Source organism: Oreochromis niloticus, linkage group LG14 (genome assembly GCF_001858045.2).
Source record: "Oreochromis niloticus isolate F11D_XX linkage group LG14, O_niloticus_UMD_NMBU, whole genome shotgun sequence".
NCBI lineage: Eukaryota > Metazoa > Chordata > Actinopteri > Cichliformes > Cichlidae > Oreochromis > Oreochromis niloticus.
This window is the reverse complement of record NC_031979.2, coordinates 21,697,529-21,721,340: the sequence shown is the minus strand read 5'-3', so window position 1 is coordinate 21,721,340 and position 23,812 is coordinate 21,697,529. Positions and strand designations below refer to the sequence as shown.

The 23,812-nt window shown below is 41.4% G+C and overlaps 1 protein-coding gene across 2 annotated transcripts in view; it reads right to left on the bottom strand.

Annotated features, from left to right (window-relative positions):
- dscaml1 (Down syndrome cell adhesion molecule like 1) overlaps window positions 1–23,812 on the bottom strand; it is a 97,834-nt gene that overhangs the window by 19,476 nt on the left and 54,546 nt on the right. The window contains exons 4-18 of one of the 2 annotated variants that reach the window (XM_025898302.1): window positions 18,431–18,577; window positions 18,042–18,320; window positions 16,710–16,985; window positions 14,519–14,818; window positions 12,045–12,187; window positions 11,278–11,407; window positions 9,209–9,487; window positions 8,343–8,471; window positions 8,000–8,179; window positions 6,395–6,600; window positions 5,127–5,223; window positions 4,848–4,976; window positions 4,440–4,607; window positions 4,101–4,171; window positions 3,677–3,917 (exon numbers count right to left, since the gene is read on the bottom strand). In XM_025898302.1, the coding sequence (XP_025754087.1) occupies window positions 3,677–3,917; window positions 4,101–4,171; window positions 4,440–4,607; window positions 4,848–4,976; window positions 5,127–5,223; window positions 6,395–6,600; window positions 8,000–8,179; window positions 8,343–8,471; window positions 9,209–9,487; window positions 11,278–11,407; window positions 12,045–12,187; window positions 14,519–14,818; window positions 16,710–16,985; window positions 18,042–18,320; window positions 18,431–18,577 (2,775 nt within the window). Of the gene's footprint in view, window positions 1–3,676; window positions 3,918–4,100; window positions 4,172–4,439; window positions 4,608–4,847; window positions 4,977–5,126; window positions 5,224–6,394; window positions 6,601–7,999; window positions 8,180–8,342; window positions 8,472–9,208; window positions 9,488–11,277; window positions 11,408–12,044; window positions 12,188–14,518; window positions 14,819–16,709; window positions 16,986–18,041; window positions 18,321–18,430; window positions 18,578–23,812 lie in introns of those variants that run through there. The other variant, XM_025898303.1, reaches the window with a different exon arrangement.

The following is a 23,812-nucleotide window of genomic DNA, read 5'->3' as shown; positions in this document are numbered from 1 at the left end:
GTGGTGGAGAATGACCGAGCTAAGATCCTGTGGGACTTCCAGATACAGACGGACAAAATGGTGGTGGCTAACCAACCGGACATAGTGGTGGTAGACAAACAGAAGAGGATGGCCGTAGTGATCGATGTAGCGGTCCCGAATGACAGCAGCATCAGGAAGAAGGAACACGAGAAGCTCGAGAAATACCAAGGGCTCAGAGAAGAGCTCAAGAAGATGTGGAGGGTGAAGGTAATGGTGGTCCCCGTGGTAATCGGAGCACTAGGTGCGGTGACTCCCAAGCTAGGCGAGTGGCTCCAGCAGATCCCAGGAACAACATCGGAGATCTCTGTCCAGAAGAGCGCAGTCCTGGGAACAGCTAAGATACTGCGCAGGACCCTCAAGCTCCCAGGCCTCTGGTAGAGGACCCGAGCTTGAAGGATAAACCGCCCGCAGGGGCGAGCGGGGAATTTTTTTTTAATGTTTTGAAAAATATATTTCAACTATTTTGAAAAACCAGCGTTTCCATTAGATTTCTTAAGTTCATTGAGGTTATATGGATATTGAGTTTGCAGGGGTATCTGCAGCCTGAAGTTAAACATTGTGCAGATTATTTTTAAATGAATGCAAAGGGGTTGACATTTTTGTTTTCAAAGATATGACTTTGGTAGTTAGTTTATTAACAAATCTATGAACAGACCTTCCTGAAACCCTAAAATACATTTCCATATCAAACTTAAAGTGAGTAAACAGGTGATAGATGAAAGGCCATGCCATGTGTCAAGCCTGATGTATAGGACCATTTCTCTTTCTCTGTACAAGCCTCCCTCTGTCCCTGCCAGTCCAGGTGTCCTTTCTATTGGCTACCACTGACCACGAGTCATTCAGGCTTTGAATAAAGACCACTGTTGAAGATGAACAGAAGTCAACTTGTGAGAGAAGGAAGCGCAGGAAGAGAGGAAGAGTGCTGACTGAAAGACAGAGTGTAATGAAAGAGAAGGATTGGGCCAAGTCCACCAGGGAATTTCTCTGCAGCTGGTGAAGAGAAAGGAGGAGGGAGGAGGATGGAGGACTGGAGGGAAAGGAGAAAGGAGGATCAGAAAACCAAAACATGGTTTTGCATGAATAAAAACTTTAGCTTCCATATCTAAATAATGAGAATGCAACTAAACACAACCCTATTCCCACCTTTACAAGAAGAAAAATAAGACTAAAAATGTGATCAAGAAGCTTAGTGGGTTCAAATGGGTGTCTCTAATAGGGCTTGCTTATACAGATATTTTAAAATTAAAACACAAAACAAAACAAACAAACAAAAAACCCTTACATAAATGACTGCATTAATTTGGGGAAAATAACGATGATGAACTCAGGCTATAGGGAGGAGGACACGCGGGTGATGGGCAGAGGAAGAAGGGAGAAGGGAGGAAGAGAGTTAAAAGCAAGGGGAGCAAGGGAAGGGCAGAAAAAGATGAAAAGAGGGATCAGGGAGACAATGCGCTCAGCTGTGGATAATTACAGCAGGAAGCTAGCACAGGGAAAGAGAGAGAGACAAACAGAGAGACAAGCTAATTATAATTATTTTTAGTATGCTTGTTGTTATCACTATTATCATAATGGCCATCAATATCACTGTCGCCACGGTGACAGCCACAGGAAAGAACTGGAGGGCTCTGTCTCTTCTAGACCAATGAGGCTCAGCCAACTGTTCACTGGAAGGACAAATATGTATGTGATTGGTGTATGTGTGTTTGTTTGTACATGGTACAAATATGCAAATGTAGACTGAATAGTTTGACTGAGACTGAGATTGAGAGAGATAGTATGTAACAAAGATGGCTGTCTGCATTTAGCATGAAGATGAACTGCCCAGTGAGAAATGACAAATGAGAACACAAGAAGTATGACAGATGCAGCCGCTTGGTCCAAAAAACTGGAGCCAAAGAGGTGATGCGTCAACTTTCATTCTTTCGAATGGATGAAAGCGAAAAGAAGTCTGTATAGATGTCTATAAAGAAATTACAATACTTCACCTTGATGTATGTTGTCAGTAAACAGTTTGGTCTTAAATGCATAGCTTAATTTAATATGATGTGATGTTGATTTTTTTTTAAAATTATGGTCAAAAAGATGATATACCAGGATACGATAAATGGTGACTGCCATACTGCTAATTTTGAGCATAACAACTGTCAACTTGTCGTGGTTTTCATTTGTTTTATCAGTAGCCAAAAGTACGGTGGCCCTGAGAGGCCAAACGGACTGCAACTTAAGAACCAGCAATAAGAAAAACGCTGCAAAAGCACTCAAAACACAACGGAAATAGGAAACAACAAAACAGAAATAGGAAAAAACAGATTTCCAAAAGCACAAGGGAAGCGTTTCTGGGGAGACAATAACCCGACGGACCAGTTGCAGGAACCAAAATATGCTAAGAATTGCGCTGGGAGACACTTAAAAGAAGTGGAGGATATATCGGTTTTGTGAGGAAAGAAAAGATGAGTGGTAAGTGTGTTAGCCTAACTATTAGGTTAAAAATCCGTCATCAGTATTATATGAATCATGATAAAACACATCTACCATGTTTTGGGTTCCTGCAACTGGTCAGTCGGGTTATTGTTTCCCCAGGAACACTTCCCTTGTGCTTTTGGAAATCTGTTTTTTCCTATTTCTGTTTTTGTTTCTCCTATTTCTGTTTTTTTCTTCCTATTTCCGTTGTCGTTTTTTCCTATTTCCGTTGTGTTTTGTGTGCTTTTGCAGCGTTTTTCTTATTGCTGGTGTTTTCTTAAGTTGCAGTCTGTTTGGCCTCGCAGGGCCACCGTACAAAAGTCAATTAATGCAGTCAGCATAGAAACCAATGCTTTATATAAAAAAATAAATGAATAAATAAATGATAAAATATTTTATTTAAAAAGGTGCCTGTCCTTGCAGTATAAAGTTTAGCTCTTGAAAGGCTGGTTGAAAAGCTAAATGGATCAGAATTCAAACACAGGACAATAAAGAAGGACAAGGATTCATTGCTCTACTACGATTGCTCCATCAGTTTACTACACCAGCCTCTTCCATTTCTCCCAAACTGCTTTTAAGCTCGTGTTGCACATTTTTGTCTTTTTGTTGGTCAATTTTTGTCATCAGTGTTTTTTTCAAAAGTATCAACGATTCTCTAATGTGTTTGCTTGGTAAAATATGAATCTTGTGCAACACTTTCCAGCCTAAGAAGAGGGTTTTGCTCTCTAAGTGCTTTTTGTGTTTTAGTCATTCATCCAGTCAGCATTAACCCTTCTACCCACTAATGATCGGGACGTATTGCAATCTACACTCTGTCTACACTCACTTTACATGAATCACAGAGGTTATCTGTGAGCTGGTATTTATAAGAGGGATTGGAATTTCAACAGCCAATATTCATTCTTGCTGAGGCAACAGAGCGAATGTAGTAATTTGAGGTTATACAGCACGGCATGATTTGAAAGAGACCAGACTGCAAAAGCAAGAAGTACAATGGCATGAGAAATAGTGCAGAGGCTGATATTTCATATGACTGACTTTGTCCTTTTCCACTGCACATTTGCACTTATTTGTTTTATTTGTTCCAATATTGCTACAGGTCATTAAGGTAGCCAACATTTACCTCATTATACAGTCCTACAGACAATTAAATCCCTTCACGCGTATCTTGACACAGTTATGTATTGCTCACCGTCTTCTAGTGTTGTAGCATTGATCTCTGAGCTGGAAGGTCCTGTGCCTGCTCTGTTGAAAGCTTGGACAACCACACCATACTGGGCAAACTTCTTCAGGTTGTCCAGTGTGTAGACCTCACTGTCTCCAGTGGCTTTCATCTCCACGATGCTGTACTGGCCATTACTACCCGGGCCGTTTTCTCTGTAACCGATTTGGTAACCGCGGATGACACCGTTCTGCAGCTCCTTCCTTGGAGCCTAAAGGTTGCCATTAGAAAAAAATGTTCTCACATTAGAATCAATATTCATATTGCGAGATTGTGTAATGACATTGACACCTCCACACATACATTAACACGAAAAATAAGTTAATCTGAAGAAAGAATGATAAAATAATATAAGGTAAAGCTGGTCAGGAGACAGATCCTTGAAATGCATTACCTTCCATGTGACCCTGATACTCTGAGATGTCACAGGCTGCAGGATGACATCCATTGGAGGACCATCAGGCTCTATAACAAGAGAGACAATGGGACTGAGTGGAGGCATTTCACTAATGTCAGAAAAACATTAACGTTTCCACGTTTCATATTTTTTCTTGAATATTTAGATCAAAACAAGTTTGTTTCAGTTTTATTGAGACCAGCATTCAAAATGATTAGTCAAGGACAGATGTCAGAGTCATAACAGATGCAAACGCTAATTGCTCATACAACAAGCAAAAATAAAATATTTGCCTACATTCACGCGAGTAGAAAGCAGTGCTGTCAAAAGGCTTACGTGCTTCCTCTGTGCTGATAGTGAGTTCCTTGCTAGCCTCGCTCTTGCCTATAGCATTGTAGGAGTACATGCGGATACTGTAGACAGATGCAGGATGAAGATCCACTATGTTGGCCTGGTTGTTGGTTGGAGAGATATTTCGGGTGGCATGCTTTAATTCCCAGGAATCTGACAAAACAGAAGAAAATAGCACATTTTACTACTTCAACACTTTGGATGGACATGGGAAGTTGGGAGGTTGGGAATGCTATTGGCATTCAGTTTAAAATAGCTTCAAATAAAGAAGCTCAAATAAAACAAACACCAACAGCCTAGCAATTTTCAGTGTAGAATATACTGCTACTTTTAGGGTCGACTCCTTTTGCAATACATTAATAAAATAAATCATCAGACTTGACTTTTGCTCACCTGTCTTGTTCTTGTATTCAATATCGTATGATGTAATTACGCTGTTCCCATCAAATCTCTGTGTCCACCTGAGATTCATGCTACGATCTTTCACTTCTCGCACCTCTAGCTCTGGAGGGTCTGGAGGCTCTGAGGTTTAAAATTAGACAAAGTGAACAAAAGGAGGCAAGAAAAAGGAGAAAAAAAGGACCACATGAAAGAGTTCAAAGGTGAAGAAAGAGCTTTTATGGAATTAAAGTGAGGATGGTACAGTACATGCATTTGCACATGAGTGCTTACCTTGCACAGTGAGCTGGATAAGGCCTCGTCCCTCTCCGTAAGAGTTGATGGCATGACAAGAGAAGAAGACTGAATCCTCACGCTCTGCTGGCTTGAGCTGGAGTGAGAAAGGTACAAAGAAAAAAATGTCAACGAGAGAAACAACTCTATGTCTGCATAGACAAACTGTGCAAAGCTTTGTGACGAAGAAGCGCCTTAGTGACAGTTTTTGCTTGACCATGTTTTGTTTGGTATTTAGGTGACTCTGTTCACCTCACTGAAAAGGTGTAACAGAAAACAGACACCTGTACACTCGGCACCCACTGCAGTTTGAGTGGCAAGAACCAGTTTTTTCCTAAAAAAACATTTGGTTGGTGTGTGAGGTACACATACACCGACAAAACATACAAAACACTTGATCATCGGTGAGGTTGTGACACTCTCTGAATTCAGTGAACACAAAGTTGCTCCTCGTTTATGCGTCTCCCTCCATTACCTTTTGTTAATATCTGAAAAACATGGCATCAGCAGGGTAAAAAAGCTCCGTGCTTTCATTTGAGCCTGGCCAGTGCAGAATTTCAGTTTTAAATGAATTAGGAGACAACCCATGGCTGTATATTAGAGGAAAATTAAGACATAGAGATATTGAGAATTAGAATTTCTGTTTTGAAGCTGGGTTAAGTATATCTATTCTTATATTCTGATAAATTAATTTGATAATAAATTAATTTCTCTTACACTAACTGATCGCTAAATTTGTGGCCAGCACAATTTTCATTTTTAACAACCCCAAATACACACACTGGTTTTGCTATCTTCGTTCTAATCTTAACCCTAACGCTATGAAGCACAGACAAGGAAGGTACAAAAGTTGACACTGTACCAAATAGTTTGCTTTGCATGGTGAAAGTTACAGCTGTTTTCACACGTGAAATCTGAAATCTCTCGTTTTGGACCGTGTCTGAAGTTGCACCTTCTGATCGGTTTACTGCGTTACTGTCCCATGAGCGCAATCAGACATTACAGGGATTTTATGGTGGGGAGCTAGGAGGACAAAGACCGTTTAATGTCTAAATTAAGTCTGTCATTAGTGTTCGCACGTACAATGCTGTCGGGTAATATGTTGAAAAATTCAGGGTTGAAGTCTGGGTGTGAAAAAGTAAATCAGAAGAAAAGATTTAAATCTCATGCATCTGTCAACTGAATAAGAGTCAGTGAGACATTAATGTCTCATTTCATCAGAAATGATCTAGATCTTCTACTATATATAAGTCTTTTTTTTTTTTTACCTTGAGTGTTGACAACACCTCATCAGTCTTTTCATTGGGACTGGTGGTAATGGAGTATCGGGGGTTGCGATCAGGGTCGATGACGGTGTCACCCCTTTCCCAGCGGATGATGATGGGCCATTCTCCCCTGGCTGTGCAGTTCAACTCCTTCAAGTGACCCTTCTTAGCCATGGTCGTGTTGGGGTGACTGGTGATCATTGCTGGGACTGGAAGGAGACGGGAAATGGAGTGTGAGATGAAGAGAAGGCAAGAATAAATGGGGTGAAGCAGGCAGAAATGGTAACAGTAAACAGATTGATGAGAGGGATGTCAGACGACAGAAGCAGATAAAAGAGGGGAGAGGGAGGAAGGAAAAGAAAGAGTAAGTGGATAATAAGCAGGGTTTAAGTGGAAAAGCAGAAAGAAGGGAAATAGCAGAGAGGAGAAAGGTGGGATAACTGGCAGTTGAAAAAGGTGGAGTTCAGAGTAGCCAAGTTCCATTGCAGTAAAGTAATGAAGAGCTGTGGTCAATGAGGTAAAGTCAATAAACCTCCTTCCTCATTCTCCAATAGTTAACACTGGGGTCTAGGTGAATGAAGAGGCAAAAACGATACACTCTACCTTTCGTGTACACTCCATACACAAAATCCCTTTACACACTCAATCTTCTCTCTCCAACAGACACACGGGCACACGCACTCATTTGCACACACACAAAATATCGATCTGAGGAGGCTTCTGCTGTTTTGTTTTCATCACTTATTCATCTCACCCTCCCCTCTTTTCCTCTTTTTCCTCCCTCTCCGCTGAGTGAAACAGACAGAATTGAGGGAGGCAGAGGAGAGGAACGGTTCAATCAATAACACTAACACCAGAAGGGGAGAGAGAAAGAGAAAGGGAGCGAGAGAGAGAGAGAGAGGGGGGCAACCCTGTGATAGAAAAACATGATGAAACTAGCAGATAGATTTATGTGCAGCTTGTTATATGTGTCTGTGTGTACAAGTGTCAAAAGGTGTCAGAATATTAAGCCTTGACATCTCTGTCGTGATTACAGATTTTTGGTCAAGGTCAGTGTACTGCATACTAAAAAATATATTGGCATCATATAACGCTCTACTAGATGCTGACGGTCAGTGTGTCTGTGTGTGTTTGCATACATATTCTCCCTGTGGAGTTTCACATTGCATTACATAGGGTGTTACTGACGTCGAGGGCAGGTTGAAGAGATTGATTGCAGATAATGGTTAAGCTCAAAGTCATTTTGATCGTCTGTAGACGGATCCCGAGAGTCAAAAGATCAATCGCTGAGTTGCTTGCTTTGTCAATGTCTATCGCAGACACACACACACACTTTTTTCTCATTCTATACTGTATGTTTTTTCACTTATGTCCACGGTCACCTTTGCTCTTCGAGTCTACGATGGTGCATGTATGTGCGTGTACGGTTGTGCCGAAAGAGAGAGTGTTGCGAGCTGGCTCATTGGTTTGACACGGTTAGTGAGTGCATGTGGATGAAGACCGATAAAGAGGGAGCGCTGGAGCATCCTAGATGGCCTCAGTGCAGTCGTCTGCGTAGCGAAGAAGTCATACCCTGCTACATTAACCAGTGCAAGTTTGTATACTCACTCTTAACTGTGAGCACCATGCTTTTGCTGATGTCTGAGCCCACGCCGTTGGAGGCCTGACAGAGGTAGAAGCCCCGATCCTCTTCCAGGACATGTCTGATAAGTAAAGAACCATTACTCATGATCTGAATACGGCCCGTCAGAGGCACAGGGTGGTACTGCTGTGGGTTCCCAATACCCGCTGGACAGAGAGAGAGTGAGCAAAGGAACATGAGATTATGATGTAGTTAACTAGCAGCATTTTACTTTGCACAGAATAGATATGAGAATGTGCATAGAACAGCTGACGGAGGCACATTGCAGTACATAAATAAAGAATTTAGGATCGTATAAAACTCATGTACCTAATGCACCTTTGGCATGCTTCCACATGACCTTAGGAGGAGGGTATCCATCAACAGAACAGTTCAGGATAGCTGACTTCCCATAGATCCCATCCTGGTTATTGGGCTGCACCACAAACCGAGGAGGCACTGGAGAATATTAAACATGAGATTGATATTTCTGTTATTATTTCAATAACCTATAATGTTTAGTGAGGAAATGGAGATGAGTATGAATTTAAAAACCCAACATATACTAAGAGTTGTCCTCAGTTGAAATTTTGATAGCTGATGATGATGGAGAGCGCTGTTTAACAAGTTAATCAACTGAAATGAGACTGCAAAGGCCATGGAATATAATTCATATACATTTTAAACTCATCAAACTATTCAGTCACCGTTTAAGTGCCTTCACACCGCAAAAGTATCCCTGCATCCTCTCATCATGCAGGTTACACTTTTTACCTTAGTTTTTCAAATTGTTCAAAAAAAGGCTTTGTAAGAGGTGACATAGACTTCACCCAAAATAACCCTTTCTTCAAGTGTTAATGTGCTGATAATTAAAGAGAGAAAAATCTAATGTTACTTGGGGGATGTGGAGATGTCCTGTAATACTTTAAAAATCTTATCTTTTTTGTGTTGTGTTTTGAAAAATGTGGCATTAAACCAAAAAGGTATTGGAATATCAAAATTAGAAGTGAAGGATCCAGTGCAAATCAGTTCTGCTGTTTGATTTTTGACCATTTTTATTTTTATCATCCAGGTCCTCCATCTTTATTCAAGTGGAATACCAAATTTCCAAAGTGCTCCTTTTTCCTCCATTTGTCCTTCATCCCTTTCTAAATATCTCTTTCATATTCTCTCTTTTGTGCTCTTTCTTTTCTTACCCGTAACTGTGAGCTGCCTCTCTGTGCTGACAGTGGCAGCATCATTGCTGGCAATGCAGGTGTAGTTGCCATTGTGCTTGAGCGACACCTTGGATATCTGGAGGGAGCTCATGAACTCCTTCGTGTCGATAGTGATGCCCGAAGAGGGCACGATCTCCTGGCCGTCCTTGCGCCACGTGATGCGTATGGGCATGTCTCCAGACGACACCACGCAGGCAATGTACATCAATTTACCGATGGAAGTCGGAGGGAAGTCAAATGGCTGGATCAGTGGAGGAACTGAGACAGGTAGAAAAGACAGAGAAATTGGACGAAAGAGTCCAAAAAATAACCAAAACAAATAAGAGAAATACAAGGTCCAAGGTATAGTGGGAAGGGGAGGGTGAATAGATATGCAGAGACAAAGTATGGGAGAAATAGTGAAATGAAATAAAAGAAGATAAGTAAAGGAGAGAGAGCGGTTAGATGAAAGAGAGTGGAAAATAGAAAAGGCAAGGGTACATAAAAAGGCAAGGACAGGCAGCAGGGTGAAATAAAGGGTATATAGAGAGAAGTCAGTATAAGGCAAAGAGAGAATGGAAATAAAGAAAAAAATGAATGAAAACAGTTAGAGGGCTGTTTAAATGAGCAGGGTGAGTAAAAGGTGAAGACACAGATTTTAGGCAGATATGAATAAATGAAGTATAGAGAAGAGAGACGGAGTCAGATGTGAAGGCATAGAGAGGATATGGGCAGACACACAGTTTTGAAGATTCAGGGGCATCTCGAGGACATGGAGTGGGAGAGTGAGTGGTGCAAAGGGAGAAGAGGTGAAATGAGAAAAACAGTGAAGAGATAAAAAAGACTGTGTTAGACTGGGCATGGTTCAGAATCTATCATTTTCAACTGACAGTCTGATTGGTAAACTAGTGGTCCAACTGTCTGTGAGACTGCGGGAGATCAAAAACATGATTTCTTGAGTCTTTCATCTAAGCCTTCACTCCCAAAAGCTTCTGCAGCCCGGCCTACTAGCCCACTACCCACTCTGCAGCCGCCTGTGCCCCCTACCAACCCCTCCACTCCACCCTACCCTGCCCTGCTAAAACCAGCCCATAATAGCTGCTCTAATTAGAGCCCCATCCACAGGGGGAAGAAGAGTGTTACCATGGATACCGGCAGAGGTGATGGTGGTGGTTTGGAGTGGGGGATGAAGTGGAGGTTGTTGTTGGTGGAGGTGGGAGGGGGGACTACAGCTGAGACATCTGGGGGATTTAATCTGGGCCTCGTTAAAATTCATCTAATTAAATCAAAGACATGACAAGCACACATTCATACAAGCACATACCTAAACCCGGCAAACGTGTGCATGCACCCAAATGTGCCTGTATACTCACATGTGCATGTATGCACAGACCACTGAGCCCCTGAAATTTCACACATCATGCCAATGTCAAGCAGACACGCACACACACACACGCCACGCTTATACTCGACAACTTCCTAAAACAAACACATTGTTCTGTTGCAGCTGAGAGCAGAGACAAATAACATACAAGGTGACATGCAGAATACACACTCATAGTCATCTCTCGCACACACACAGACACACACATATTATATATATATATATGCATGAGTATGATATGCACACACACAAATCGTATACAATAGCTCTCCTGCTCTATGTAATTGCTGAGTGGTTGAGAGCTCACACTAGGCCACTCCGCCCCTTAATCAGGGGTTATTAGAGGCAATGCATACAGCTTTGTTCTGTCTTCTCCCTCTGCTTCACTCACACCATCTTGCTCTAAACCAGTTTTGCGCCCCAGCATGTCTCTTACAATCACTCTCATTAGCATTCATAATTTCTTTTTTTTGTGACACAGTGAAACAAAGTCAGATTACTATAAATTCTGGTTCTATATAATTTTGCTCGTAGTATATTCATCTCTTTTCTATTTACAGAATTTACATCACTGAGAGAAGATTATGTGCATACTCATGTCATAATGCCCCTGCTGTATGCAGCTACCCAAAAACAGACACCGACCAGCAGCTACTGTTTCAAAGCTGTGACCTCTGTGACTTACCTTTGACAGTAACATAAACAGTCTGTGTGATAAAGAGCTGCGGTTGGATGAGCACGCTACAGACATAGGCCCCCTCGTCCATCCCTTTCTGAACATCGCTGAGCTTTAGAGTCCCGTTCTCATACACCACCTGGACAGACATCAGCAGCATTGAAGTTAAATAAGAGGATGATCACACATATGAGACATACTTCCTTTGCAAATTGATTTCTTTCCCTTTTTTAAGGATTTTCCAGATTCCATACAGGAATTTTTTCTGTACACTACTAAATCAAATAGGACCAAAACAGTGTAATGTAACAGGCCTGTATCATACAATAAAAAGTAACAGCGATGCCACTGATCATTACGTCAGTGTTTCAGACAGCAAAATCCCTTTTTTATGGTTAAACACTTGCTTAAGCTTAAGGATGTATAAAGATCACGCTCTATGTAAAGCCACACTGTCTAAAAATAAATGAACAATTTTAATATATATATGTAGATATATATACATACAAATTTTTGTAATTTTGTCCAGCTATGTTATTCTAAGTTATGAGATACATTGTTTTTTATTTTATACGTACAGTAAATATACAGTATTTCTAAATAACAGCTGTTAAACGACAAGAACACAAGCCTTTTACAGATAATCTATACACACAGTGAGAAATATGTGTATAGATTAAATGCTTTATAGTGCTGTATGAAAAACCAATACCGAGATATATTTTTATTTATCTATTCATTTATTTTGGAGCAGAAATGGAGAGCACTAACTCTACCTGGCGATGGTTGTCAGGCAGTAGAAGTCCCTCCTTGTACCAGTTTATTGAGTAATAAGGGTACCCAATCACACGACAGTTTATGAAAGTGTTTCTTCCTGCTACGGCGGTGATATTCTTCATTGGCCGAATCCTTGGAGGACCTGATGTAGAGAGCAAGCAAATGGGGAGAGAAATGGAAAAACAGAAAGAGAGATGGGTTGATCAGAAAGAAGAGAGGGGGAAAAAAGAAGTGTATTAATTGACGGTGTCAGAAGCAGGTCACGGGAATTTTAGGAATAACGGGGAGGGTTGTAGGGGAGGGGGGCTGGGGAGGGGGAGTGGACAGAAGAGGAGAAAAGCTTGCAGAGGAGAGGGAGAAAGAGAGGTTAAAATGGCCTGCCTTAGTGTTAAGTTTCTTTTCTGGTGGAAACAGTTTCTCACCCAACCTTTAGATGATTTCTCTGGAAAATATATTCACACCATTTCTCACCGATTTAGGTTTATGGAGATTACATATACTAAGACGTTTACTAAAATAACCTTATAAACATGAGCTACATTTTTTTCAGGTTTAGGCAGGGCATAAATTGGATAAAAGTGGCTCATGTCTTTCTTCCTTTGATAATTTGCACTGTTTCTTTTAGGAGCAAGCAGGAACTAGAAGAAGAAAACACAGGAATTCTGCATTTCAGACAGCAATGTTGTTGTTTACAGGTCAGACTGGGCTAGAGATGGTAATTTTATTTAATGCTACTGACATTTAAACACACCGGCATTTAATATAATTGACTGCATGACATCTCTAAAAAGAGAGCGTGAAATACAGAGAAAGGGAAAGCGAGTGGGTGAAACCAATGGGGAAAAAAACCCTGCTAAAATGACACTTGACTGTATTCTGTACTTCATTTAGAGGCCTTCATTTTGTGAGGAGATAGCACTTTTACATACGAGCCCAGTAATAACAGAGTTTTCATTCATGCTGACCAACCAATTCTGATGGTTTCAAAGCAAATCTTTGGGTGTAAAAGCCCGCCCTTGTTTGTGTCAGTGTCTGAAATGCGCTTTATCTTTTCCACAGTTCTAAACTATGACAAACATGTTATTTAAATGTTGTGATCCAATAGTGACCACAACAAGCAACTAGTAAAAAGCTCAACTACCTCAGTATAAAGTATTGCCAAGAGGCAGAGAAAGGCCGATACAAAATGTGTTTCTGTTTAGCATCATTGGAAGCCACTGTGAGCTATCACTCAATCATCTGTCACTTCTTTGTTGACCTCCTCGCCACTGTTCGTCTTGTATCTTTGTTTTTGTCTCTCCTTCCCGTCCCCCTACCTCTCACTTCTCTCTGTCTCTCTCCCCTCCCTTTCGCAGCATGTGCCAACCTTTGAAGTCGCAGCTCTGACGAGTCAAAGATGTATTATTCAGCAGCACCGTGTCACACAAACACAGATACCGTGTTTGTGTGACACGCGTGTGCTCAACTATGTCTGTGTGGCTCCGAATGCTTGCTGTGGGTCCCTCGCTGAATGAGATAAGTTGGGCGTATCACATTTGAGTGAGTGGATAAGCATAGCGCTGTGCTGCTGTTTCATTTCTGAATGTCTGTGTCCATGTATGCGTCGTGGCTGTATTTGTGTCAGTTTGTGTTGCATGTAGGCTTGAAACTCTCTGGCAGCGGGGCTCATTCTCACTCCAATGATCGTTCTGGCATGTCTGCTTCGGGCAGGCTCACATGTCACAACTACACATCTCACCAATGGACAATGAAAGCAAAGAGAGTGTGTGTGTGTGGGAGAGAGGGAGATGGAGACAGTGATACAGCCCTGTTCAGTGGTGTCACTCCTCATTCTTGTTATCTCAGACGACAATGACATCACCTGTCCTGTCACCAGAGTTTACCATCACTCCCTCAACATACAATGCCACTCCCCTTCTCTTATTCTTCTCCCATTTCATGTACTCTGTCTCACCTACTTCTGTCTTTCTGCGCCTTCTTAGGTTTCTTCGTTTAAGTCTCAGATTACCTTAATGTCACGTCCTCTCCATTAACAACTCACAGTATAAAGCTGGAAAGTTTCCATTTGAATATTCTATCTCCCTGCAAGCAAGCTTATGTGTGTACATATTGATGTGAATACAATTAGATAAATTTGATGGATGACTTGGTGTATTTGCCTTATCTAGTTTACACCAGCACATATGCAGCTGGAGGACTCAAACTACACATCAAAGAAGACAGAAAGAGACAGAGTATATGGGCTAGTGAAGAAAAAATACACTCCCTTGTAAGATTAATGTGTAGGTAGAAAGATGGACAAACAAATTTAAAAAAGGAAAAAAGAAAATTTTGAAAATATACATATATACGAGGAAGCAAAACACACATACAGAGAAAGAGGGAGAGATATAGAAGGGTACAGGAGAGGGTGGGGTAGGGGTCAGGCTATGAGAAGCCTCTGTATGACTGATATTGAAAAGTAGACAGGCACCTCTTACGTTTATGCGCGCTTGGTACTCAGCACTACCGGCTGAGTTTCGTGCGGCGCACCGATACACTCCACCATCACGAATCTGTGGGTTGCTGACGTTCACATGGCTCACGGTGCTGCCGTCAGACAGGGTGTACTGACTGGCTCTGACACGCGACAGATCTCTGGCCACAGGCTCGTCGTCCAAGGTCCAGGTGATGGTGGGTGGAGGCGCTCCTTTGGCAGCACACATCAGGGAAAACGGTTCACCAGGGACAACCACCCTCTCACTGAAGGAGGCAACAATACGGGGTGTGCCATCTGGAAACAATCACAAGAGATGTGAAGTGTGAATATGGAGGAAAAATGTTACTTTTGCTCCTTTCTAAGCTAATTTCCTGAGTTCAATCTTTAAGCCCACTCTCTTCTGATTTGCCCCTAGCAAAGAGAATTTGAACAGCAGGTAGGCGGGGCTTCTGTGCTTGTAGCCAGAGGTGTGTCCCTGAGATGACCCTATTAATGAGTTCCTCTTTCGCTGACAGAGCAACAAAGTCTTTAGAGTAGAATGAAGCCTGAAACACAGTGTATACAAGAACAACAGAGTCAATTTTAACCAGCTTGAAAGTCAATATCTGATATGACTCGTAATTTCTTCAAATAGTTTTAAGCAATAGTTCTTCAGGCTTTTTGAAGCTTTAAAACTCTTATTTGGATGTTGGCTGCCTTTTCACCCATTCTCTGTCAAGATGATCCCCCGCTGGTTCAGTAATGTTGAGGTCTGAGCTCTGGGGAGGCCAATCCACGACTGATAGTGTTCCACTGTGTTTTTCTATCCAGATATTTTATTGCATTAACAGTTTGTTTGGGATCAGTGCAGAAAAATCAAGACACTTTCCAGATGATATTGCATGACGGATCAAATTCTGATGGCACTTTCCTGCATTCATAATTTCATCAATTTTGACAGCCACTGCTTTTTAGTCCAGTTCTTGTGGAATACCTCAGCCTTTTCTCCCTGTCTTGCTCCCTTAAGAACAGCTTCTTGACAGCCACCTTTCCACTGAGACCATTTTTGATCAGGCTTTGGCAAAAAGTATATGGATCAACTAAAGGGTCAGATGCATCTCTCAGGTCCTGTGTCATGTCTTTGCTGGAATTTTTTTCTTATTTCATAAGAAGACGGTTTTCAAGTCTTGTTCATCTGCTGTAAACAGTTTTCTGAGCCTGCCACTTCTTCTTTTATAACCCACTTTCAGTCCAGTTTCACATTGCACACCATACAAAAATATGACACTTTTTCTATGGCGTTATTTTTGTGCCTCTATTCTGAGTGCACGTAAAAAAATTTTTGCAAGTGCAAATGTTGCATTTTGAGGATAAAATTATTTTGAGCAAAGAAACGTTTAATTTGAGCAAACAAAATTCATTGCTTGTGCAAGAAATGTATTTCAGTGTTTGCTATTATCCATACACACACAATAACAGCCCTCTCGCTCAGTTGTTGGCATTTGCTCTTGCTCAGATCTCTGCTCTGTGTGCTGACGGACATCTGCAGACCTGCTCAGCGGAAAATGGCTTAACCCAAACATACAAAACACATTCTTCTGAAAATGGCCAGATACAAGAACTGGTCTGAATATGGATAAAAAAGCAGCAAAGAAATCTTGAACAACTGTTGCTCAACTGTTACAAAAAAATAAAAATTTCAAGTCGGGCTCCTTGTAAGGAAAATATAGGGAAATTAGGAGTAGCTCAGGACTTTGTGCGGTACTCTACGTTGAGATGATTATGTAAAACGCTGGCAATATTTAACCCACATAGGCCCATAATAGTCATAGCTGGTTACTCCAACCAGTATGGAGGAAGGCAAAGCAGACTTTTTGGGGAAAAATATGGATATGTCTTCATGTGTAAGTTGGAATGATTACTTTCTGTGACTTTATGTAAGAGAGCGATTCGATAAAAACTAAAATGATATATTCTGATTTCCTAGGATTAAGTATGGTTGTGGTTGGGGCTAGGATTGTCAACAATGACTGCTTAGACTTCAGAGGCTTAATATGAGTATAGACCACTGTAACAGTATATGCATAATAGTAATTAACAAAAAGCTGTTTGTTGTTTATAATTTTTTCCTTTTCTATATGTGAACAGTTTTGAGTAATAGACACAGACAATTTCTTACAAATATTAGAAGCATAAATTTCCATACCTTCTAGGAGAATGATGGAGAAGTCCTGGGCAGTCTGGCCTTTGCGTGTGGCAAAGCACTGGTAAGCACCCGAGTGTCTTTTTTGTGCAGCAGAAATGAACAGCGTCTCATTGTGAGCACCCTGGATGGAAAAGTGCTGATCAGGCAAAACAGGTTCTGTGTTGCGGTACCAGGACACCATATAGTGAGGAGAACCTTGAACAGCACAGGAGAGGATGACTGTGCTGCTGATCCCTGTCTTCAGATTTTTGGGAGACAAGGTGACCCGCAGTGGCTCTAAAGGTAGTAGAAGGAACAGGTAAGGCAAAGTAAATTAAAAAATGAAAAGGGATGAAGCGGTAAGCAGCAAGCAAGCACAGAAGCCAGTTACTAGCCAAATATTGAAGGTACAAAAACTGGTGCGTGTCCCTCAGGCACTAAAAGGTGTATTATTTGCATTGCTGAACAAGAGCAATTTTTATTGAGCTATGCTGTGCTGTTCAACACAAATAACATGTTGGTATAATAAGTCTGTGCTTCCTGTATGTATATCATTTTTCCGTCTTTTTGTGTTTGTGTGTGTGTGTGTGTGTGTGTGTGCGCACGCTCTAAGCAGCGAGGAAAACCGAGACAGAAAGACAGAAAGGGGAGAAAATGTCAGTGAGCAATAAAGCAGCTGGTGTTAGGTGCTGGAGGCTGCTGAATGTGTGTGAGCATGTGTGTCTCTGTGACAATGAATGTGTAAGACTTTCTTCATGGGCACTGAGTGTATATACTGTATGCTTGTCCAAATTTGTGTGTGTGTGTGTGTGTGTGTGTGTCCCACCTTGCATGCCCTGTCACTTGAGGTTTGCAGGCTGTGCAATGATGTGCCCTGTGGCCAGTGTACTCAGTGTCCACTAACTCGTCTCAAGCCACCCTCAAATTTCATCTCCAATCTTTACCAACTCCATAACCTCCTCTAAGTGTTCTGTGTCTTCTATGTGTGTCACCTTTTAACATCTCTTATATTAACATTAACGTTACTACATATATTCCATAACCTTCTCCTCTCTCTCACACACCCATCGGAAAATGGAGCGACGGGCCTGCACGACCACTGTTCTCTGTCACTGTGGAGACGCTTCACTGCGGTTTGAGAACACAGTGGGGGAGCAAGCCATCCTTAAATATCAAGCTCATGCTCGACCTAGACGAGGGTGGCCACGGCAGAACCGACAGAGCTTAAAAGATGTCTCTATTGCGGTTTGTGTCCTGATGTCACATTTACTACTTCTGCCTATTGCACTCAGTTGCTGTTTGAGTGGAACACTGGAGGACAGGACAGGAGAGGCAAATTAAAAATTTACCCACCTATCACGTTGAGGTGACCCGTCACCTCTTTGGAGCCAAAGCTGTTGGTGACCTCACAGATGTAGTTGCCGCTATCCTCGAGTCTCAAGTCTGAAATGGTGAGACCAGTGATGCGCCGTGTCCAGCGCGAGTCTGCTGGTAATGGTCGACCATCCTTTAGCCAACGGATGGTCGGGTTTGGATATCCAGAGGCGATGCAGGGCAGCTCCACATTATGCCCCACCTGCACCTCACCGGACTGGAAACTGTCCAGCACTGACGGGGTGGACTCCGTAGGGTCTGTAGTTTATAAAGGTCACAAAAAGGTTTTGCTGATTTTAAACACCAAACATCTCAAAAACTAAAACTTAAACACAAGTCTCTTTTTCATAGAGTAACTTGTTGCTTACCCAAAACAGAGAGCCTGGCTCCGTTGCTCTGGCGAGTCTCTCCACTGTACTTGTGCTTTGTGATGCAGCGGTAGGTGGAAAGGGCGTCTTCCTTCTGCACTTCTGAGATGTACAGCGCGCCAAATGAGGTCAGGAAGAATCGATTGCCTGTGGAGGAGAACAGAACAGGAGCGGGTCAAAAAAACATACATGCTTTTTATGTATATCCTGTTTTACCTTTTGTAGGGCTAAATAATAACAGCATGTTTTCCATTTGATCATTTAATTACACATGTATAAGTTCTCAGGATTCACAAAGGTAACCCTATAAGCACTATATGGACAAGTATTGGATCCCAACTCTTAGTCTTTGAATTCGGATGTTTTCAGTCCCATTGCCACTGCTCAGCAGTCTACCTTTACAAATATTTTTGTGAAGGAACGGGTTTTTCCAAAGAGCTCACTGAATTTGAATGTGGCACTGTAATAGGATGCCACAGTCCCAACAAGTCTGTTTTCCACCCTAGATTTTCCATGATCAACTGTGAGTGGTATTATTGTAAAGTGGAAGTGTTTAGGAACCACTTCAAAGTGGCAGGCTGCATTCAATTACAGAGTAGACAAAGTATGTAAAAGTCACCAAGTCAATAACTGCAGAGATCCAAACCTGCTCTGGCATTAACATCAGCATTAAAAACTTTGCACCAGCAGCTTCATGCCATGGGTTTCCATGGCTGAGCAGCTCCTGTAGGTGTTAAGGGTAGGTGGCCCAGAGCTTTTGTTCATATAGCATATGTGTGCTGCTGAAGAGTTGGGGCTACTCGCTTCACCAACACTGAGCATATTTGTAAGGAATAAAAATCACAGTTTTTGGAAGATAAAAAGCACTTCTATAATATACATGTCATCAAAAGACCCGGTCACAGCACTTAGGTGAACACATGGGTGCTTTTAACTGACTCTGTCCTGTTCTTTTAGTGAGATGTACACAACGGGAAAAAGACATTTGAGAGGAACGAGAAAGAGAAAAGAGAGTGGGGAGTTATTGTAAGCGTTAATAATTGATGTGTCGGTGCGTGTTATGGTAACAGCAGATTAGCGTCATTTTCATGTCACATCAGTGACTGCTTGGACTGGCTGTGATTTATCTGCATGTCAATAGACAGAGTATCTGCACATGTGTGTATGTGAGAGTGAAGAAAAAGAGAAGGAAGGAAAGAAGATGAGGAGAGTGTATTTCAGTGTTTCATTCTTTCCGCTTCTCTGAGTCTTTTTGTATTCTGTTCCCCCCAAAGGGTTATTTTAGACAGTGTGCACTTCAGAGTTTGTAGTAGATTGCAGATTGTTTGGTTATGTGAATGCTATTACAGTGTGTGTGCGCGCATTTGTGCTAGTGTCTGTGTGTGTGAGAGTGTATGTGAGTGTAAGAACATGGTGACTGTTGTTTGCCGTACACGATGTTTCAATGTCTCTTTGCAGTGTTGACAAGAGAGAGCTTTAGTAAAATGCAGGTGCATTGAATAGTTGAATACTAGAAATATGTGCCAAGCACAAAAAAACACTCTTACTCACTCACACACACACACACACACACACACACACACACAGCTCCAAGCAATAGGTCAGCGCCTAGTCATAGCACAGCATTATTATTGTTTTTTAGGGGGTTTTTTTTAGAAACTCTTAGGGTGCTAGCAAATCAATTGGTTTATGGAAAACAGCTAATGTAGTGTTAAAACTTTATTGCTACTGTTTGTTTTTATACACTTAAATTGTAAAGTTCTAATCAGGAACATAGCTAATAATCATATTACTGACAAGATGATTTACATAATTAATCGTTTATGTTTTTATTCCTTTATTATGTCTGGCAAACAGTGAAAAATGTGTATAATGAGTATAGGCATATGTTTAGTGTGTATTAAGTATCAATAACCAGCTTTGTATCTGTCTATGTGTGTGTGAGTGTGTGTGTCTCCTACCACAATGTGCGCAACAAAATCAATGCATTTTATGGCTGCACAAGTCCATCCAAAGGAGATTTATAAAACAGAGGAGACTGACCTGGCTTTCTGCCACACACACACTAACAAGACTGAGATATGGCGGAGAGTCGCCGCTGTACTTCTTCACCACAGTCACACCTTGGCATTAACCTTTGGTAATAAATGCAGTCCATGGGGTCTGTTTGCAATTGTACATCAATTCTTTTCTGTTATCTTGGTTGTTAACACAGTTTAAAAACATAAGTCAAACATGACTCACAGACTTGTCAACAAACATTTTGTTAGAGTTATTGAAGTCTACAAGAAGACTCAGATGACCTTTCAACTTGTTTGGTGTATTTATTCATTATTTGATGAGCTATATTCACCTGGATGAAATCTGATCACAGTACCATCCATTACAATGCAGAGCACTTTGTGTGTTTTACATAGAACTAATTCCTTTTACAAAGACTTTTTCTTCTTTAGGCCTCAGTCGCACATATCTAGAGACATGTCAGTGACCCCCTCCAACCTCTGGTCGGTAGGTAAGGTGTGTTCCCTGATGCTTACTAGCATATCACTATGGCCGCCTTTAGTTTTCATTCAAGATGCTGACTTGCCCAAAAACACTTGATCAAAGCAATCTGCTAAAATAAAGACTGCTGCAAATGCAAGTAGGTGCACAGCATACTTCTCTGCAAACAATTTCACCTAACAACTGCCAGCAACTTCCAGGACTACTTGCCCACCAGTTGGAGACTACACTTTTTTTCTGTAATAACAGGGTCTTGCCAGGTGGTCGGTTGGGAGGGTGGGGATTGCTTTGCTGACCTAGGTCACTAGGCCTGTGTGTCTGGGGCCTTATACACTGTCATCCAATTACAGATGGTTTGTCAATACCAGGCATAAATTGAGTGATTTATTTAAGACTATTTTTGTACGCCAAATAAGACATCATTATAAAAGTTGTTTTATATAACCATTTTCTTAACTAGGGTCAAAAGGCCACAATACCAGCTGATAATGGGCAAAAGACAGCCTGGAGAAGTCATGAGTCTATCACAGAGCTTACACAGAGAATGAGAACCATCCAAACTCACATCCACTACAACCAATTTGGAATCATCAATTATAGTGACATTTAGGTCTTTGGTCATGAAATGGCAGTTAATTCTTTTTTGGCTGATCAACTAGTCAATTAACACAAAACAGGATTTAATGCATTTGAACTAATCGCGAAAGAGGCATTATAAAATCTTTGTGTGTGTGCAACTAAGCTGTCAGATTTCTGAATATGCATACACACGGCAGTGTCATCTTGTGCATCTGCATGGATATATGAAGTTCACACACGCGTGTTTTCATGTGAGTCAGACTGTTGTGCTGAGTGCTAAGAGACGTAAGCTATAATTTCCAAGCCTGCCCTTTTGTTCCAACCTAGGTATTAAGCCTTACAGGATAATATGCACTTGGTGAGTAGAACCCTGTATAACACACTGCTACACCCTGTCACAACATGCCTGGAGAGAGAAAGACAGACCAGAGGGGGGTGACGGGAGGGAAGAGTGGTGGGTAGAGTAAGAAATGGCTAAGGATGGAGGAAAGGAAAGTGATGCAGGGGACCTTAATGAAAAGGAGCTTGTCACTGCTGACTGTGAAGGAAACTTATGCCAGCCTTCTCACTATTTTTCTATACTCTGTTCTTATCTTGTGTTTTTTTCTCTCTTGTTCAAACTGCATAAGGATCCAAGGAAAAGAATTCGTCCTACATCATTTTTTTTCTGTGTAACCGATTAATTTATTCTGTAAATTAATAAATATCATTAAATGTCACATTAAACATCAAACTTCCCCAAACCAAAATAATAATTAGAAATTAACATAGAAAAAAATCATAAAGTCAGTAAAATGCATATTTTACACTAACTATAGATTGTTTTAGCAGTAATGATGAACAATATTTTCTATTCTTATTGATATGCAGACATTTTGTATGTTTTAAAAACTATTTAGAAAAACAAAAAACCTTCAAAACCAGAAGTGACTTTAAACAGCAAAAACCTCAAGGACAAATACAGGATGCTAACAGATGGCTTTTTTTTTAGAAGCCTAATTTACCTTTTAATCCTATTAGATGTCCAGCTGCAGCATGTTCCATAAGTAGGGCTGCAATGGTATTAAAAGTGGACATGGTATAAAAACTGGGAGTTATCATTCACCATGCATCTTATTATTAATGTGCTTTTTCAAGCCAACCTGCATGTACATATCTTCTTTCCTTTTCAACTGCCTTTCAGTCATGGTCATTGTAGCTGGTAGCATTAAAAATGATTTTTTTTATATACATGGTGAACATGGCTAACATTTGGTCCTTCAATGCTGTGATTTAAGTGCGTATCCAGTGTGTAAAATTAAGATAACAACAGAAAATGTAAAAAAAAACCACACAAAAAAAAATGCTCTATTTTCCCCTTGACTGCACTGACCAAAGCTTTCTACCACTCCTCCTCTTCTTTCACTGCTGATATTTAATTTCTAGCCACTCTCTGCTTCCCTGCTGTCTTTGGAGATGTGACACACCTAAAACAGTGAAGAGGGTGCAGGCAGCGACGGCGAGAGGCAGTGGAGTAGCGGAAGGGTCTGGACCTACAGGGAGGAAAACGGCAGATGGAGATTGATGGAGGGAGAGATAGGGAGATAAAGAGAAACATGCCGCTGGGAGTGACAGAGAAGGGAGTGAGAGTGAGAAGGATGAGGGGCCTACAGGCCTGAGAGCCATACATGGGTAAAAACAATTCTTCTACGTCTTTCTCCATCTCCCGTTCTCTCTCTCCCTCCTTGCAAGCCTCTCCTTGTGGGAGAGGAGATCAATTCTCGTCTAGTCTGCCTACGCCTCCAGGACTTTGTTGATGTTGTTTTGGAGTGTGTGTTTGTATGTGCTTCTGTGTCTGTATTTTATTTATTTATTTTACTGTAGGAAGCAGGATGAGAATTTTGAGGTCTATCCTACACCCAAGGGAGGCGCAAAATCCTCTCACTTCCTCCTTATTTTCCAACCTTTTCTTCCCTTTTTTTGCTCTTTTTTCCCTTTTTCTGCCTTCTGTATGGCATCTATTCTCCATCCCCAGTCTCTCTTCCACTCATTTCCCCTCTGCCCTCCACCTCTTTCTGTCTCTGCCTTTTTCCCTCTTAGTCTGTGCTCCTCTTCCCTCTCTTTCAGGGGGGTCTGTAAGTAATGGAATCAGTTCAGCTGATCAGCCTGAGGCATCAAGTCAAGCCAAGTGCAGAAGCTGCTGCTAGATCTCTGTGTGAGCGTATGCGCACGTATGCCAAAAATTCCACAGGCAGACACATACATGCAAATAACGAGATGCTGAGACGGGGGGGCAATGAAAAAAGGATTAAGGAGCCCTGG